This window comes from Heliangelus exortis, chromosome 2 (genome assembly GCF_036169615.1).
Source record: "Heliangelus exortis chromosome 2, bHelExo1.hap1, whole genome shotgun sequence".
In the NCBI taxonomy this organism is placed as follows: Eukaryota; Metazoa; Chordata; class Aves; order Apodiformes; family Trochilidae; genus Heliangelus; species Heliangelus exortis.
In genome coordinates this window covers 14,087,039-14,106,714 of record NC_092423.1, presented here as the reverse complement: position 1 = coordinate 14,106,714, position 19,676 = coordinate 14,087,039, and the positions used below count along the sequence as shown (strand labels likewise).

The 19,676-nt window shown below is 38.1% G+C and overlaps 1 protein-coding gene across 3 annotated transcripts in view; it reads right to left on the bottom strand.

Moving 5' to 3' along the window:
• Nucleotides 1–14,021, bottom strand: part of CUL2 (cullin 2) — a 43,022-nt gene extending 29,001 nt beyond the window's left edge. The window contains exons 1-4 of one of the 3 annotated variants that reach the window (XM_071734817.1): nucleotides 13,846–14,021; nucleotides 10,340–10,478; nucleotides 4,321–4,423; nucleotides 2,473–2,567 (exon numbers count right to left, since the gene is read on the bottom strand). In XM_071734817.1, the coding sequence (XP_071590918.1) occupies nucleotides 2,473–2,567; nucleotides 4,321–4,423; nucleotides 10,340–10,458 (317 nt within the window). In that variant the 5' untranslated portion in view covers nucleotides 10,459–10,478; nucleotides 13,846–14,021. Of the gene's footprint in view, nucleotides 1–2,472; nucleotides 2,568–4,320; nucleotides 4,424–10,339; nucleotides 10,479–13,647; nucleotides 13,768–13,845 lie in introns of those variants that run through there. The other 2 variants (XM_071734815.1, XM_071734816.1) reach the window with 2 other exon arrangements.
• Nucleotides 14,022–19,676: the final 5,655 nt, after the last annotated feature.

Genomic DNA, 19,676 nt, shown 5'->3' with positions numbered 1-19,676 from the left:
AGAAAACTTTGCAGAATTTCATTAGCAGTAATAAAAAAGAAATGTTGTAAAAGGTTTTTTTTTTAAATTCTAGTATTATCTATTGCATGCGTAGTTTTTGTAAAGAGCGGAAAATGGTTTCTGTGCAAGACCTGATAAAACACCCCTCTCAGTATTCCCTTAAAAGAAACATTATAATAACATTTTGAAATTAAACTATTCAAGTTCTCTTCCCCAGATAAGTGTGGGGGGAAGCAGTATTTTTCATAACTACACTTACAATATGTTACGTTAGTACTTAAATGAGGTAACTAAGATTTATTTTAGTTAAAATTCCAATCCAAGTAACTGCTTTAAGATGTCTAGTTTCAGACACTGAAGAGACCAGACTGCTGAAGCACTTTAAGAGATTCAGGATTTAGAGGCTGAACCAGACTAGTGGTGTCTGAGCAGAAAAGTAAATGACAAGTAAGGAAAAGGAGAAACACACTATGGAAACCTGTGAACTGGAAAGAATTCAGGACATCTCACAGTCCAAAGACAGAAGACTTTTGGTAGTACAGTGGTGACACAGTGGAATGCAGTGTACTAACTTATTTTCAGACTCCATGTTCTGCTCTGCTACCATCAAACAACATCATAAATTGTAAATGCAAGCTCTATGTAGAAGGCTACAGGCCCATCGTTTCATATGAAACTTTCATGGACATCCAGAAGAGTTGGAAGCTTAAGGAAGCATGCTCCTTGACACTTCCCACCCCCTGCCATGTGAGCAAAGCCTGCAGCTGCCATACTCTTTTTTCCTGTTAAGCTTACTAAAAATGAAAGCCCTATGTTCTCCTCATTCACACCCTCTCTGTTCCATGGGTACAAGCCTTTTCAACAAACCTGGATTGAGTAACGGATCCATCTTAAAACTGTTGTAGTCACAAGTAAACAAAAAGGTTTAACCTAGATAAGGTACCTCTTGAAAGACATACTTGACCCAAGCAAAAAAGGGTTGGCAACATCGGCTTCAAAAGAGATATACTAAAAGGGGCAGAACTGCTGCACATACAAGCAGAATGCTTTAATGTGTCCAGTAGTGTTCACCCACAAGTATTCAAAGGAAACATCCATAATCCAGTACCTGTTCTAATTCACTCTTAAGCACAGAAGAAGTACTTACTGGTTTATAGATCCGTAAATTAAAGTCACCTAACACAATTTGAGGATTTACAAATAAACAAAAACCATTACGAGAAAGCATTGCAAATACTCAAATTTTATGAATTCAACAGTCCTATTAAAATAATGATCAAAATCATGACCAATAATAAATATCTGATGTGGAAGTAAACCTCCAAGGGCTACCAAATGCTGTAGCCCAAAACAAAGGCAGCTCCTTCAGTGGAAGAAGTTTCAATACAAAAATACCATCAGTGTTAGGCTTCAAATTATTATGAGACTCCTCCTTGTTTAAGTCTTTCCCATATTTATGAAGTTACAAAATGAGTAAGCAAGATTAGGAGCAGCAGTCTCATAGCAGTAATTTAATAGATTCTGAAACATCACACATATATCTCCTTACATAGCAGCAAAGGTAGTGAAATGCTTTGCAATTCTTCACATCATACCACCAAGTAAGCGTTAATATTAACAGTGCATCATAAGTTATACTTATGTGCTGGATATCACATGCATAATGGACACTAGAATGTTGAATCTACCGTCTGAGTGGAATTCAAATCCAAATCTTAGTAAATTCAAAACCATCTCAGTATACTTTTCATTCTAGCACCTCACAAATGGGTGAATTTTATATGCTTAAGCTTTCGCTAGTAGCAATGAAACACAACCACAATTCAGGAAACAGCAGAAGTGCAAAAATAACAGGGATTAGTTTAATTTTTATTTGTACACTTGGCTGTAATCTACTAAAAAAACTTGTAAAATTGGTTGTCTTTATACAGTCTATTAGTTTCTAAAGTGCTCATAAAAGAAACAAATTTGTACTCCCTCTCCAATTCCTGCAGTTCTAACATTCACCTGAAAAGAAAGGAACCAAGCAGCACATAGTCCTGTCTGAGAAGCTCTTGTAGAAGAACTGTTTTTATGCCAAGGGTTTTATGCTAAGCTTTGAAGCAAACCATGCTGGTTCAACTGGACACTTCAGTATAATGCTGTTCTTGTAGAACACCTAGGATTAGAGCTACTTCACTGTAGGGCTGATTTGCACCAACATATTTGGCACAGCAACATCAAAAACAGAGGTAGAATATATTGGTAATGAAAGAACAATACAAATCCTCTTAGATAATTACAGTGGCAAGGAGCAAGTCACAGAAAAACCTGTTGAACATTATTCCTTTTTTCTCATGTTTTGCTTACATAACTACAATGTGTCCAAAAACTAACCTGGGGCATATTCAGCTATTGCTCTCTTTAAGCAACGTTCTTAAGCTGCAGTTCACTAATAATTTCAGAAGCTTGCAACTCATTTGAAAAGCTTACCTGTATAAACAGTCCATATAGTCTGCCCCTTTGCTGTACTCTTCCCAGTATCTGTGATACATAATCAGTACTTGTTCTTCAGCTTCCAGAACTCTCTGTGAAGGACAACACACACAACACACACACACACAACCCCTGCTAAATTTAGTATGAACATAGCATACACAGATACAAACAAAGTTATAATAGTATTATCATTTTGGAATAACAACCATAGATTCAAAATTACCACACCTCCCTAAGCTTTAACTGATCCAAAAATAACATTGCAGCAATGACTAGAAAAATTACATTTTTACACTATGAATTTTCGTAAGCCAGCTACAATACCTGAAGTTGTTTTGTTTTGCATTTAAAACAAAAAAATCTCTATAATGTATTACTTCCTACTCATCTTTACAGAAGTATTTGCTTAGATGAGTATGGTTCATATTCTCATATCACACTGGTGGGCTAGCTCACACAATTATTTCCTCACTAATAAAGGTCAATTTTAAATTCATGCAGCCACATGCATGCTGGAGAAGTTGCCTTGCTGTAGCTTCTTAAAATCAGTATGCCTTACTGGTTAGACAGTCCCTTATACTTACCAAGAATCCTGGAATAAAACAAGTTTAACAAACCATACACACATACAGACTTAAACTAAGTCTTAAATCCTGTCATTCTGGGCTCAAATCTTTCTGAATTTAAGCAAATTACCACCTAAGAAGTTGCTGATGTACTGAACTTCTTAAAGTGCATTCATACTTCAAAGGAGTAAGTTTGATAATTTAAACAAATTAGTACGATTTGTGAAGGAGGATGAGATCCTAAGAATTAAACCATATGTAATTTTAAACTCTGGCTCAAGCAGCAAAGAAGCCTATTAAAAATAATGTAAAAGAGGAAAGCTAGTAGACAAAAGAGACTTTAGAGTGCCTTCCTCTGCAGTATGAGTTTTGCAAAGGTTTTTCAACATTATTTCAAAGTCAAGTGGTGATAGCCAAGTTAAAGCACAGATACTTGCTTTCCACTGCTTCCCACAGCTTCTACTGTGGGAGTAAACAAGGAAGAACTTTTTTGGCCAAGCTGACAGACAGTGATTTAGTGTACTGAAGTGTCAGAGGTATCCAGTAAAGCTGCCCATTAAGATACCCAGCCATTACAGACACCAGAGACAGGTGCACATCTTATTTAAATCTACTTATCTTTTTACTGAAACACAAGGAGATACTGTTCATCATATACATTCAACATGTTGAATCATGGCTCTGTTTTAATTAGGTGTCTTAGCTGATGAGACAGAAGTTTATTCACAGCTATATAGGTATACAAGTATTATGTCATAATAATGTCATTATTTCCTCCCCTCCCAAGCATTTTTGTTATTTTCTTTCCTACATATTTTCTCTAGTTGAATGTGTATCAGTTTCCAAGACGCCAGAGTAGACACTTTTACACTGTAAAAGAAGGCTAATGACAAACTATAGCACATTTGGCAAATGCAGAAATCCTGTAACCTGTTTAATTATAAGCATTCAACAGAGAGAAAAAGCTTACTTTTCAAGCCAACAATGAGCATTTTACAGAAACCATAACTGTTGGCTTAAAATATTCTTTTATGTTGCCTATAAGCAGATACCTATATATTTATTCACATGTTGTGATATGTTGCATGTATCAGTTATATAGATATATATCCTGTCTCTGCAACTCTGTCATATGTGATTTAGGCTCACAAAATGTACACACCTTCATATGCAGAACACAAAGAAAACTACTCCTTATAGTAAAAAAACAAAACAAAACAACACAACCCCCAAAAAACACCAACAAAGAAAACCTACATTTAACTTCATACATTACCTTGTGCAAATGACGTACGTGATTTTCCAAAAAAATTTTAGTCTCAGTATAAAGTCTCTCTCCAAGAGGTTCAGGATAGGCCACACACAAAGCATAAATGTCTCTGGACTCAGAGTCAAGGTTTGTATCTGCTTCAAGTGTGAAAGCTTTTCAACAAAACTTAAGATTTAGAGAACCTATTTTTCTCTCACATAGGCTTTTTTTTTTTTTTTTTTTTTTTTTTTTTACAGTCAAGCACAGAAGATAAATTTTAAACTGATTTCATAATTTCAAACAATGCTAAGTCACAATTTGTGCAGAATCTAATTTTTCAGCATCAATAATATATTTAAAGTAGAAGATAAGAAAACATTAAGAGCTAAGATCCTGGAACTCCTGCTAGCACCACACTGACATGGTTTCTACCACTTATTTGCCATCTATGAATATTATATGATTATCCCAAAGTGAAAAATCAGCTGTCCAAAATTCTTCCCCTATATTTGCAGCCAACATGGCTGAGATTCTTTATGGATAACAGAAAGAAACACTAATTAGATTAAGAACATGATTAGCAAAGTATGGAGCCAAAGTAAAGCCAAATTCCTTCCCTAAGTCCAAAATAATTTACTGCCCCCCACTTCCCCAATTGTAACAATCTTTGTGGGACACTGGACATTAAGTCATCACAATGGTGGTGTGGATTTAAAAAACTTGGGGGGTTTTATTCATTATTATAATTTCAGTAATCCTGTTTAGATCACAGCCACAAAAAAAAAAAAAAGTTGTACTTGCTCAGAAACAGTTAAACCCCTTAAGGTAGATTTGTACAGGAAGTGTCTCGCAAAGCTGCACCTTTGGTTTGTAAGGTTTATATCAAGTTTAAAAAAAGTCACTTATTACTTTGTCAGGAGTAATTTATGATTAAGAATGTTGTTTTCAGAAAAGTCAAGCAGGGATTATCTCAAGCTTCAGACGGGCAACCATTGGAAAAATACTAGCTCTGCAAAAAATTACTTTAAAACATCATGCTTAGTGGATAAATCCAGGCTTTTTATAAAACCAGACATGTTAGAAATAATGATTTAGTATAGATTACTTTTTAAGGTAAGCTCTTTAATTAAGAGAACACAAGAGAGATCTGCTTTCTGGTACCTAAAAAAAGCACATGCCCGTGTAAAAGTAGGTAGAAGACATAAGGACAGTTGACAAGTCACATGCCTAGTCTACAGAACAGCATCATCACACAATTTTTCCCAAAAGCATGTTCCATTTTTTATATAGAAGTACTGCTCAAAACAGAGAACATTCCAATGTAGGACAACTAAATGGAAAAAACCCTTCTTTGCCTAGTGGAATCTCAAGAGAGTCTAATCAGCACCTCATCTCAGATACAGCTATTTCATTCATACTGACCATTATTACCAGAATTCTCCTTGGAATGGCAAGAAGCATTAAACAGAACTCCCAGCAATCAAAACTGCCATGAAGTATTCACTGTTTTGTAACAGTTAGCATTACATTACATAGACTTACAAATCTATGACCAACAAAGTATCAAAACAAACTACTAAACTAGTAGTGAAGCATGAAAGGTTTTCTTAAACAGACTGTAAAGTGCAGCTGTTTCTTACACATTCCCCCACAAACAAATTTTGTCAGTCTATGAATTATCCCTAATCAGATGCGTCCTCAGTTCTATCCAATTCCCAAGACTCTTCACTATGCAAATAACATATTTCTGAGAAACTAAACTCCAGAAATAAAAATCTTTGTAATCTACTCACAAGCAAAGGGGACATGACTTTTTTTATCTCTTTAGATCCACAACTACACTATCTGAACCAAGAAACTATTATGGATCTCTGCTACAAAAAGGCCTTGCTCTGAATCTACAGGAAACAGGCAGTCTTCACCACAACAGCACAAGAGAATAATAGTGGCTGCTTATTTGACAAAAGCAGCTAACAATTATCTTCAAAACTATCTATCCTTTGCTCCCTAGGTTCCAGTTAGGGGTTCAGATAACCATTACTGTTTTAAAAAAGTTTCTTAGTTGTAAAAAAACTACTTAAGAGCAAAAATATCTGTACTTCTTCATGAAAATGCAGATCTTCCAAACACAACTTTACTTATTCTAGAGAATAATCACATTTTCTTGCAACTGCAAAAAACAGTCTAGTATACTTCTTGACACATGACACTCAGTTTGCATACCTGATGAAATTAAAATAACAGTTTAATCACAGAAACTACTCCAGGGGCACCTCACATATTTTCCTGTATCAATCAAATGATAAAAAGTCAACACCAAATTCTACTTGTTGGATACAAAGTTTCTCTGGATTTTTACAGAAAAAAACTGCCATGAGTTTCAAAAACACTTTACAGAGTAGCTTTACTACAAGAAGTTCACATTGTCTCTCTATTTGTACTAGTTTATTCATCTAACTACATCTTTCAATCTGGAATCCAAATTGTAGTTTCAAAATGTGGTGAAACTCTTAAACAACAAAAGTATCTGAGGGGTGATGAATCATTAAACATCACTGATACTTTACTTTTTCTTTGCTGCAGTCCTTTAGAAGATCAGGAAGAAGCCTTTACTGTTCAATAATTTCTCTTTAATGGTGAGGGACATCTGTCCTTCCAGTTCAGTTCATAGTTTTGCAGGGTGAGAAAGGTCAAAATGAGCTGAAGTGAAACTGTTCTTAGGGGCCTTCACTGTGCTGAGAACACCAAATGCCTTGAGCAGTTTAAGTGCTCCAGCAGTTACTTATTCGAGGGGCATTGCCCAGCAATGGGAAGCTGAAGTGGCTCCAAACTAAGGAAAAAAAAAAATACCATGAACAAGAAAAAACTGTATCTACAGCCATAAAAGCTAAAAAAATACCATTCTCAGAAGAAGAACAGATCATCTCTAGAAGATTGAAGTAGAGCTTTTGGAAAAAATTAGTGAATGTAGGTGTTCCTCTGTAGCAATCAAAAATCACAGACCACTTGAGGACTCACAGTCAGAAAGACTCATGATATTAGGAACTTTATTTTTCCCTCCTGCTTTTGGGTTAATTTTTAACTTAAGCATACATGTTTATAAGATTCTGGTTAGATCCAGGGGACTAAAAATGCAGGAAACTGGGGGAAAAAACATGTTGCACACCTCAAAAATAATTATCTTTACATTGCATCTACCTTTCTCCCTGGGTACTGTTTCTCCTACTGATTCAGTTGGTGGAAAATCCAAGACAACAACAGGGAAACCCCGATGGTTTACCAGGGCAAAATAGTTGTACTGATACAAGGTAGTTATCAAAGTACACACAAACCACCACTCTCTAATCAGCCTTGTAACTTGAAGACCACGCCCTACCCTACTGAACAATTAGAAGCAAAGTCTTAGATGTTTCACAGAGCATTCATAATAACCAAATTATTGTAAATACCTCAAACAGAAAGACACAACTGTCACTCATTTAGCAGACAATGTTTACTCCAGAAACACTGCTTTCTGCAGAGAACCTGAAAGGAAATCTGAAGGTCAAAGGTAGCTCAAGATGACTCACAGTTTAAATAAAGTGACACATGGTCTTCCAAGCGATCTTTTCCAGAAGATTTTAACTCTTACACAGTTTCAGTTCCCAATTGCCATTCTATCATTTAAAGTCTGAGATAACTATATTTAAAGATTATCTATGAGATTACCATCAGGGTTGCAGAGGAAAGATTATATTCAAGACAAATTCTGGGGAAGTAGTGCAGCACAAAATAGTTCTGGAAGCGGAATATGCACAGTAACAAGTATCTCAGCCCTAAAATACTTTTAGTCTCTGTACACCGTTTGATCTCGGCTGTCTCAAGCAGCACAAGAGAAAGGAAACATTTCTTAGAACACAGTGCTGCCAAATGAAATGATTCTTTGCTGTACCTAATCCTTTGTTTCCACATTATTATTTGTATTTTCTACAGAGAAACTAAAAAAATCAGGTGGTACTATGATCTATGAAATAATCTGTATAAACTTAATATGTAGTTCAAATAATTTCTCACCTTTTCACTGTTCTTATTAAACAGAAAGCAAAAAAAAAAATTGATATAGTATATCCCTGTAGATGTTTAAAAAAAACATTACTCCACTTAAATTAAATTTAACAGACAATAAAAAGCCAACAAAGAAAAAGGTGATGTATTTTTAAAATGCCACATCTTCCTTCATTACTACTTTAGCTTTCTTTATATAGTTAAAACCTGGAAAATTACACCACCTGTACAAAACTGAGTTTCACCAACCAGTTCAATACTCAGTGAGCAGTTTGTGTTAAAACATACAGCTTGGGTAAAGGTATCAGAAGCACTAAGCAATCAATATTCAAGCTGGAAGTTACAAGTCATGCAAGCTCTTCAGGACATTCAGAAATTGAGAATAAGACAAAAGGCTCCTGCCTGTGCCAAATTAGGCACTAATAGAGCCACTTTCCAAGGAACATAAGAGATAATCAGTAAGGTCTTAAAAATTACATGCCAAACAATTCTTCCAAAACTGCTTCCTGAGTTTGAGATACATAAGCATTCCCTTTCTGCTGGTTAATCCATTGGAGTAAATCCCAACAGACAAGGAGACCTGTGTACAAGGCTTCTGCATATGAAGTTCTAAGTGAAACAGTGTGACAAGAAGAATCAATCCAATATCTAATTCGATTCTTATTTTTTATTTAAATCTATATTAGGTGCCCTTTTTAAATGTTTTGAGTTTTAAGCCACAGAAGGAAAGACTGAAAGAAGCAGTACTTTGACACTGCTTAAAAAGAATTACTACAGCACAATTTGTCAGCACATAAGTGAACAAATAATGAATTCAAAAATTCTGACTTCAAGTTAAGGTAAAGAGTCATGCTCCCAGAAGTAAATTATGACGTTTTAAAATGAAGCAGCTCATTAAAAATTACTGCACCATAAAACAAGACTCCACAAGGACTATCAACAACTATCCTTAATGTATTGATATGCATGCACACACTCAAAACACAGGCATGGGGGAAAGCAATTCTGACAAATGGCAAGATGTTCAGAAAGAGAAAAGACTTTATAATCTAGCTCCTGCACACAGAATAAGCTTATGTTGTAAAAACTTCTATATAACAATCTTCGCAGGAGCTTCTTTTTTCACTCAGAAGAATTAACAAATCGATAAATAAGTCCAAAACATTCTTTTCCCCTATAACTAAGCCAAGCTCACTCAAATTGCTGTGGAACCGCTGCAAAGTCTCCTAAAATTCTCTAAGTATTCACCACACTGTAATGGGTAATGAACGCACAAATACAAGGCACAGTATAATTGGTCAGAATAGTTACATTTCTTTTAAAAGAAGATCACTGAAACTTAAATAATGTAAAAGATTACAAGTCTGTTGTAACACAAAACTTTCACTACAATATATACAGTTGTGACTTGAATAGCAAGACTGAATGTTCACAGCTAGAAAAAGTCATTATTTTTAACCATAGCTTAACTGTCTGGAACAGAGAGGCAGTAACAATGGAGGGAAAGGAAGAAGGCTGTTTTATAAACCCTTGCTATAGAAACATCTAATATAGTAGTTTCCAGTATACTTAGAAGTGGAGAGACATCTTTAAAGAGAACAACCTCCCCACCCCCCCAGAAAACCCTCATTTAAAAATGTGCATTCTCTGTTTTACATGTTTCCCCTGTTACACAGACACTTAAGCATGCAATAAAAGCATATTATCAGAACAGGTGAAATTCAAATTTAGGAAAAGCTATAGCATAAGCTAAGTAGTAGAGCTAGCTAAGAAAATTCACTGCCGAGTAAAACTCAGACCAGTTTACTTTTTATTACTGCAGATTTTCACATTGAATACTTCCCAAATATTTCCCCATTCCTATCAACATATCCACTGACCTAGACTTAATAAGTCTTACAACAAGCTTCTGATCAAGACCACTGAAACTGTTATATAAGGCAGGCCTACCCCAGGCTAAACACATCAAACACCTTAAGTCAGAGTTTCACTTAAAGGATACGAGAAGCGATCATTCCAGGTTGCTCTTTCAACATAATCCAACATAACAACAGCTTTAATTGTTGTTAGAAGTTTGTTCCATGTTTCATCAAAGTCAACTACTCGTGGTTTCAAGGACATTGTGGGGCTCTAGTGTTAATCTGTAGAGGAATTAAACCTGTCAGACAATATTGCACAATAATTTGAAAAAATACATTTCCTTTGAATTTTTCAGTTTAAACTTTGTACACTGTTGCACCACTGCGATACAGCAGCATGAAGAACACCCACCCCCACTACCTAACCCTCCAAAATCAAGCTTCCTAGTCCTTATTTTTAACATTATGGAATGAAACGTGAAGAGCCTAAAACATGAAACCAGTTAATATAACAATATCACGCCTCATGAAGTTCAGCACCTTACCAAGATGACAATTTAAAAGTCCCATATGAAGAAAACAACTTTCCTGTAAATTTTTGTTTGTTTACTGTTATGCAAAGACTGTTTCTGCTGTATCCAAGAGAATTTTGGGCAGGAACAGATTGAAAGTATTACCAGAGTATGTGGAATTGCTACTGCCAGTTCACAGCCTATGTTCACAGAATCAGAGTTAGAAGGGGCCTCTAGGCATCATCTAGTCCAACTGCCCACTCATGTCAAGCTTTCATGAGACATTCTTATTATTGTATTTCTAAAAGCCACAAAACCCAAAAGTTTTGATCAGGATGAATAAAAGAAAACACATCTAAACACAGAGCATTATGCAGAACTTGTGCAGCTTACTGCACTGCACAGCAGGACAGGTAGCAAATTTTTTCAAGTAAGACATGGCTTGAAAATACAAAAAGACTGTGTTAGAGATTTCATATCAAAACCACAGGAGATTTATTGAAAGAAAAACATTAAATTACTGAAATAAAACTAGAAACAAGGTAATTTTAAAAAAGAGGTCTCCAGAAACACAACTGTAAAGGCTCCCTCTTTGTTTCTATTTGTCTGTCCTATGCATGTAATCTAGAAAGGACCTGATGTGTCACATTCCATACACAAAGCATGTCTAGTTCCTGCTCAGAAACATGACATTGTAAGACTAAAAAAGTGAAAGAATACTTCTATTTTCATTCTAAACTGATGGACAAAGTCAGAGGGGGGAAAAAGAAATCTAGTGACAGACTCTCTAGGAGAAAGAATTAAATATTCTAAAAAGACACTTAGCAACCAGCTTAATACCTTAACTGCTACTGGCTTTTATTTTTTCACAGGCAGACTAGTTCTCTCAAAGTGCAGGATACATAGCTTCTCAGGAAAAAAAAAAAAAAAAATAAAAAAAATCAGATGCAACTTTTGTACTATATGCATGGAAGGTGCCACCCTGCCTAAAAAAACAAGCTCCTTAACTGCTCTGAATTCAGGAACCCCAGAGGGTTGCTCTCATCTACCTGTAATACAGCAGCTGCCATCTAAAAATGTAATCAATGTACTACGCAATACAAATTTGCTTTTATTTCACAAAGAAACTGAGTAGTAACTAAGTAATATTGAGGAAATGGTGTTATCCTTGGTTTTATGAACAGTAAACTTTTTAAGAAATAAAGCTTGGTAAATGCTGCATATTTTCAGTCCAGCAAAAACACTGAATTTGTTATATTTGCAACATGGTTACTACCGAAAAAAAAATATCTTTGATCCACATATGTTCATACCAGCTTACTACACAGAAAAATCAGTGAAAACTGACAAAGCAGAGATATCCATCAAAGGATGGAAGTTGAAAACCACAAATTGATGTGTTTCAAAGAAACATGAACCTCAGTAGAAGTAAATAATAGGAGAGTTCATTTCCAGGAATGGAAAAAACCCCAAGGGAGTAGTCTTCCAAAAGCTCTAATATTATTCTTCTGGAAAGCACAAGAGTATTTCCAGATGACCCCAAAGAAAAATGAATCATGGTCCACAAAAATTTTAAATATCTTAAGAAGCTCTTATGGTTATAGTTAGTTGAATGTTAAGTCACAGTTAAGTCACAGGTTGCTTTTCAAGTTCTACCTTGGAGGTACCAAGTATGTTCCAGAGAAAGCAACCTAGAATAGCCATTCTTTCACAGATAAGCAAAACTGAGGAAGGAAAGGAAGCAGAAAGAAAAGTCCTCCCCACAACACATCATTCAGTAACACTGTGTTCATCATAGAAACCTAATGAAGCATCCACATACCCCTAAACGTATTCTAGACTTAATTAGTTTAAGACAAATGTGACTGTTATCTGTCATTCTCTTAGAACTCTCACACCAACACAAATTTAAACTTGTTTTATAGACAAGTTAACAAATCCAGTAAGACTTTTCTGGAAGATATGGGTTTGGGGGATTTGCTGTCCTTCGGCATCTGCTGCGCACAAGCTTAGAGTATTAAATGTCTTGTACTGATGCAAGTAATCTCCATGGTAAAAATTACAGCAGAGCAGAATACCTACCCTAGGGTTTATACTATTCAGGGGGGGCAGGAAACCATACTTGTTTGACAAGCCATAATGTAAGCAGCTATTGTGAAAACACAGACATGAGAATAATGCAAAGATGCTGCTTCCATCGCCTCATCCTTTAAAATATACCACTGTCATAATGAACAGGGTTGTCCACACAAACAGATGTATGGGTTTCACTAGCATCAAAAAAATCCCCAAATTTCCAACCTATTTAACCACGTCAAGAAATAATATTACAAGCCATTGGTGAGTAAGCAGCCAAGGCCAGGAGTACCCGCGTCAAACCCATCGACACGCATCGCCGCCTGTCCCCAGACCCTCAGACCCCCCACAATCCCGCCCCGCCCGCCGGCGGCGGGAGGGCCGCCCCTCTCCCCACGGCCCCGCCGGCAAGCCGCGGGCAGGAGACGTGCGCTCGCTCCCCACCTTTTCCCTCCCCAAAAACAAAAGCGAAACTGGATGAGAACGCAATGAGGAGAGCGGAGCAGCCCCGCCGATGGAGCCGCACCACACCCGCCCCGCCAGCCAAGGGCAGGGCCCGGGGCAAGACCCAGCCCGCACCTCCCCGCCGGCGGGCGCGACCACACAAACACCGCCGGAGAACGGGTGTGCGGAGAGGTCCGGTGCAGGGGCAGAACCCGGCGGGGAGAGCCCGGGGGCTGCGGGCAGGGGGCCGGCTCCCGCCTGGGCGGGAGAAGCGGGGGCCAGGCCTCCGCGTCCCCGCACGCACCCGGCCCGGCCGCCCAGTGCGTGCGGGGACAGGGACCGCCGCCTCCCCGTCGAGCGCGGAGCTCCTTCCCCTCGGCCCAGCGGCGCTCCTGGCCGGGCCGGGCGAGGGGAGTTACCTGGCGGTGAGGGGCCCGAGTCAGCGACGCCCACCCGCCGGCCTCCCTCGCTCCCTGCCCCGCTCCGTCCTCACAGCGCTGCCATTACCCAAGCCGCTCGCCCCTCGCGCCCCGCCCCTCCGCCGGCGCTGCCACTGCCGAGGACGGGGTGCGGCGCATCCTCGCATCCTCCGCGCCGCCGCCGCGCCGCTTCCTCACCCGCCGTACAGCGCGCCCCCGCCGCCGGTCTCTCCCTGCCGGCGACAGGATGGGCGGGAGCCGATGGGTCCCGGAGCACCGTTACTTTCTGACCCCGGGTTCCCCCGCCTGAGGAGAGGGGCTTGGTACAGCCCACTCTACGGCAAGCACGGGCGGCCTTAATTCCCCGCAGAGAGCCAGCCCGGGGCCTCATGGCGCATGTACCGTAGGGCCCCCGCGCACGCGTTTTTCCTCCATTGCTGACGGTTCCCGTTCCCCGCATGCGCCCGCAGCCCTCCCGCTGCTCTCCGGCTGGGGGCAGCGCGGCCGGGACGCCGCACGGCCCGAAATGGAGTCGCGGCGGGAGAGGTTTTGCATCGGCCGCCTTTCTGGCAGCTCCATGTGCAGCTCTGCAGGCGCCGAGGAGGCCGCGCTTTGTGCGGGACCCCTTCCCCGGTCTCCTCGTGTCTCGGTCCCCAGGGGTTCGTGTGAGGAGAGTTCGGATTCCCCAGAGGATGGTGGTGTCCCGGTGCGGAGGGCGCAGGCGGCTTTTTGCCCCTGGCTCTCAGTTGGGACTTCTGACCGCTGGAGAATCGCTTCCAGCGTCTGCTCGAGTGGAAGGGGCTCTGTGTAGCGGTGCTGCTGCCATTTGGTGCCCCCAGTAACTTTGTAAAACTCACTGCGGAGACAATGTATTTGGGCTGAGCGCAGGTGTGCTCCGCGACAGCGATGTCCCACAGCCCGGTGCGCAGCCACCGCTGGGGCTTGGCCTCAGTTAGGACTGAAGAGCTGTCTGCTGCTCAGAGGGCCCTCAGCTCCCTCACTTCTCACTTCTTACTCTCAGTAACCAACGTCTGCTTCCTTCCATTTCGCAGGATTTAAATGTATTTAGGAAATAAAAAATTTTAAGTCCCAAAGCTTTGTAAAATCCTTATACCCTTTTCATCAAGTTTCTTTGTCGAGGTTAACCAGAGAGTTAGCACTTGAAAATACACGGTGAGGTATTGCCAGAGATAAGGATGCTGTGAGTTCTACTGTGTGCGTGGCTCAAATCATCCCACAGTGCTCCTTGCATATCCAAAAGAATAGAGAGGTTCTCCTACAGGCCATTAAGAAATAAATTTAATGTATCCACTCAGAACAAGACTGAAACTTGTGCACATGCACCAGTGCTTTCCATTAGTGGATTCATGATTTATGCATCAGTGAGTTCAATTCCGTGTTAGCTCTGCAGTGGAGCTGCTTCTGCTTGCTGAAACCCAGATGTTGATCAGGTGAATTAATCATGCTGGGCAGACATGTCAAGAATACCAACTAGAAAAGCTGCCATTTTACAAAGCTTAACTTATTAATGGAGTGTTCAGCAACCTTAGCCATGTCTTGCTGCATTTGTTGATGACAGCAAATGTCCAGATCTACTTTAAATCCTGCTTATCTTGGGCTCAGTGCTATCTCCTGGTGTCTGTAGCTAGTGGAATCATAGATGGGTGACACAGATGGAAATTTGTAGCGAGTTTTCATAGGATGGCCCTGTGAAGAAGTCAACCTCAGTAAATTCCTATAAAATCTTTATCAATTCTTGATTACAGTAGCAAGCTACACAGATTAATTTTGTAGTACCTACATATGCCACCTAAAAACTTGTCACACCATGTCTACAGATTTAATATTTCTATGATTGCATTTGTTATCATCTGTTTGTCATTCAAACCAGTATTGCAATAGCTCCTGAAATTCCCATTGTTTCTATGCATTTGTTTTCTCTTATCTGATACTTCTGTTTCTCTATTTGTATTTGCTTTTTTCCTTTTCTCTTATGCAATACATTATTTTCTAAGGAGGTGTCTGTTTTGTTTGAGTTTATGCTACATCTAACACTTGTTCTGATCCAAAATTAGGAATCCCACAGGCCCATGTCAATACAAACACTATATGAAATATGTCATTATGTGACTTACTGCTTTATTTAGAAGCTGTTTTACAGACTGCAGTCTGAACTGTCAGTAAATAGTCCACATTCCTCACCACCACCATTTCATTTGCAGATGTCTTCCATACTACTATCTGCACTTTTTGTCTCCAATTTCAGATCCCATTGTTACAGTAACAGATCCCTTGATATTTTTAATGTAGAAAGGAAGAATATTTCCTAAATCCTGAGAAAGTTACCCGTCTCTCCTTCTCTTGCAGCAACATTGTTTAGTTTGTGCACAAGGTTTATGTTGGATTAATAGTGTTATGTTTGTATATTAAATTTTCATTAAATTAGTTACTCTGCATTGCTGGTGCAGCTAACGATATTTAAATACTTTCAAAATATTTATTTCTAAAAAACAAGAAAAAAGAAAGCAGGAATGGACGTTTATATCATGACAGTTATTTTTAATCTAGACTTTTATTGTGGCTGTCTTTCATGGGGTGATGTACAAAGTATGAGTATAAATTGAATGTACCTTTTGTGATTTTAAAAATACACAATAATAAAGTACTATCCCTGTAGCTTTCTTTTTTTCAAGTTTATGAAGAATTAAAAATGTGTTATCATTTTATCTACTTAAACCCCTTTAATTCTTGGTAAGAAATGGAAACTCACTGCAATCATGTCCACTAGATGGCAGTGCTGAATATCGAAAAAATAGTTTAAAAGTTTAAACTTTCACAGCCTACACAAAATCTAACAAAATCTAAATCTTTTTTTTTAATTCATGAAGTCGGAAAACAAACAAGAACTGAGCTCTCCCAAACAACATTTATTATCTAGCCATCAGCTGCTTAGTTAAACTACCAGTTAAAACGATTTGTTCTGTCCTTGCCCAGGAACTGAGATTGCTTGAAAAATGTTCACAAATGTTATTTTTCTCTTCGCTGTTAAAAAAATGGGAACAGAGTTATTTGCGTGTCACTGTAACTAAGCAGTTAAATTATGTATGAGCAATTATCTAGGTTAGATGGCTGGCTTTCCATAGTTTATTGATATTTTCCTTTCGGGGTTTTGATTTGAATATAAAACCACTCTTGAAGTTCAATGTAGCAAATAAGCTATTGCTTCTACTGTTCATGTTGTAGCTTCTATGCATAGAATCTCAAAGATCTTACGTATTACAAAGCGTGGTAAAAGAGTTAAGTACACAGAGCTGTCAGAACATGATGGTGCAGTAGGAAAAGGAAAGAGCCACGTGAGGGCACTGTACAGAATGGAAGGAAAGTTCCGAAGTTATTTCACTTCTCATCTGTTACTAAGGAAGACATTTGTTTACACCATCAGCAATGAGCCAAGCAAAACTCTACAAACAGACCAATGTTATTCTAACCTCCTCTCCTTCCCCTTTAATTCAGAAAGTGTGTATTTGCCAACAGATAGTGATTCAACACCCCTTTTTCAGCAGTGTGACTACTTTTAATCATACATCACATGCACAATCATGCTTCTTTTTATTTGCCAGCAAAAAAAAAAAAAAAAAAAAAAAAAAAAGTTTTGGAGAAAATAGCCATGAAAGTCTTGACTGTTTCTACCACTATACTAAAAATGTAAACCCCAGAATACTTTTCTTTGACATCTGGGGATGGGTGGGGGTGGGTGGGTGGTATGTGTAAGGACACACAGGTGGAAGAAAAACATTTGAACTTGTTTATTGCACAACCCTCAGTGATGATGAGTCTTGTACAATACAACTTAGCATTCAAACAATGTTGAATTTGCACAGCTGCTGTCTCCAGAGGAAAAAAAAAAAAAACCAACCAACCAACCAACCAAACCCAAAAACCACCCAAGTAATATCCATTTTCAATAAAATTATAAATAGGAAACATCTAGTGCCCATTTCTAAAACACTATTTTCCAAATTAAACTAGGTGTTATTCCACTGACATTTTTTTTTTGAGAAACAATTTTTTAAAAAAATATATATTCGCCTCAAATAGTTGAGTAAACAGTATTTTTCATACTTAAGGGAGACTGTAATGTGCAAAACTAGCATATAAATAGAACGAGAAAAAGCAGTTCATTAATAAAACAGCTGGTAAAATAGCATCATGAAGGAGATAGATTAGCTGAGCTACCATTTGATAAAAGATACTTCCTCTGCAGGAAAAATATGTTGTTAGCCATTTATGTGTGTTACTGACAGATTAAGAATTTAGTATTCTTGACACAAAAGAAGAAAAATCTGTCACATAAACTAGACTGTGAATAGCCTGACAATCTTCTATTATAGTGAATATTATTCAATTTAATTAATTTTCATTTGTATCTCTTCCTTCAGTTTATAGCTTCCAGACACTTCTACTTTGTGTATAGTGAGCTCCATTTATTCAACTGCTTTTGCTTTTCATTTTTTAATTTTTCATTCATATTTATATTATTTATTTTTCATTCTTGTTCCTCACTCTCATTTACAACCATTTACCACCAACAAAAAATTCTGCTCCCCCATCAAAAACAACATACAGGTGCTCGAAAATCTAGTTTACAGCCAGGCTCTTAATCAAATTCATCTTAGCATTTTTTGCATATTTTCATTGCATATTTTTGAATTAATATGTGATCTTTATATGCATTTGTCTTTTCCTGCATTATCTGAATGGTTCATGTCATTCACCTTTGTGTGAGTCAGTTTATCAGTGTCTATATGAGTGCCTGTCCCTTATTGCATTGGTTTACTTTGCTTTACAGGATAAATCTTCAAAGCATGATTGAACAACACCAAACAGTCTGTGGCATTCCTGTGGTACCTCATACACATTAAAGCTACATGAGCCTTTTTGAACTTTTTACTGAGATTTTTCATACTGTCAAACTCTGTTTTCTGTGGACTTCATTTAACACAGAATACTCAGAAGACTTCTAAGAGCAAAGTCTAATGTATTTACATTTTAAATTCTATTCAAGGAGTTGTTTGGAAAATAAATATTCATGTCATAAACACAAAAGATTGTTTTATACAAACCTTATACTTTTAACCAAAGAAGTACAAAGGTCTCTACAAACGGTAATAAACTGTAAATGGTTAAGAAGTGCATAGTATATTCGTAAGTAAATTAGCATATATGGAGAGTTTAGTATTCAGCAGGCAAAATGAGAAAATCTTGGATTAGACCTCAATCACCATTCTTTTGTATTGCTGCAGCAGAAATACCATCATTCATGTATCTTGAACTCACAAGGCAACCCTTTAAATCTATCAGCCACCTTATACTGTTACCTAGTCAGAATATTATCTTTTCACTATAATAATTTCTCTCATGGAATTATGTCATGAGTGACATTATCCGTCATGAGTGACAGATAAGCTCACAGCAGTTCATAGAATATCAAGTTATGTGCCAAACTATGGATTTCTCAATTTTTTTTTCTTTGCTCTGGCTCCAGTGTGCAGGGACACAACAATACTGAATACCCAAACTAGGAATGGTAGATGAGAAAACAAACACTGTCAGTTCTTCTTCTCATAAGGCTTTCCTTACAAACACCACACCAAACATATAGCTACACATTCACAAATCATTTTAGTTGCTTGTGGTGTGTTCAAGCAGTGATGAATAATGTGACTGCAGTGCAGCTGCTAGGGTGCTCTGATTGGCTTTGGCATATTTTGGCACATCAGTAAGTGCCCCTCCTTTCAAACTACAGGATATACCAGACAGGAGAGTATAACTTCTGATTTATGATTAGTATTTTATAAAATGAGATTTCTGATTTAAATCCTTAAAAAGTATATAGAAAAACAAACCCACAAACAAACCACATTGAAATGTTGTACTACAGACTCTGAAAAGGGGTGAAAGATATTGCAGCATTACTCCAAGTTAATATCTGAAGTCAAATCATTACAAATGCAAGAAAACCAAAGTAA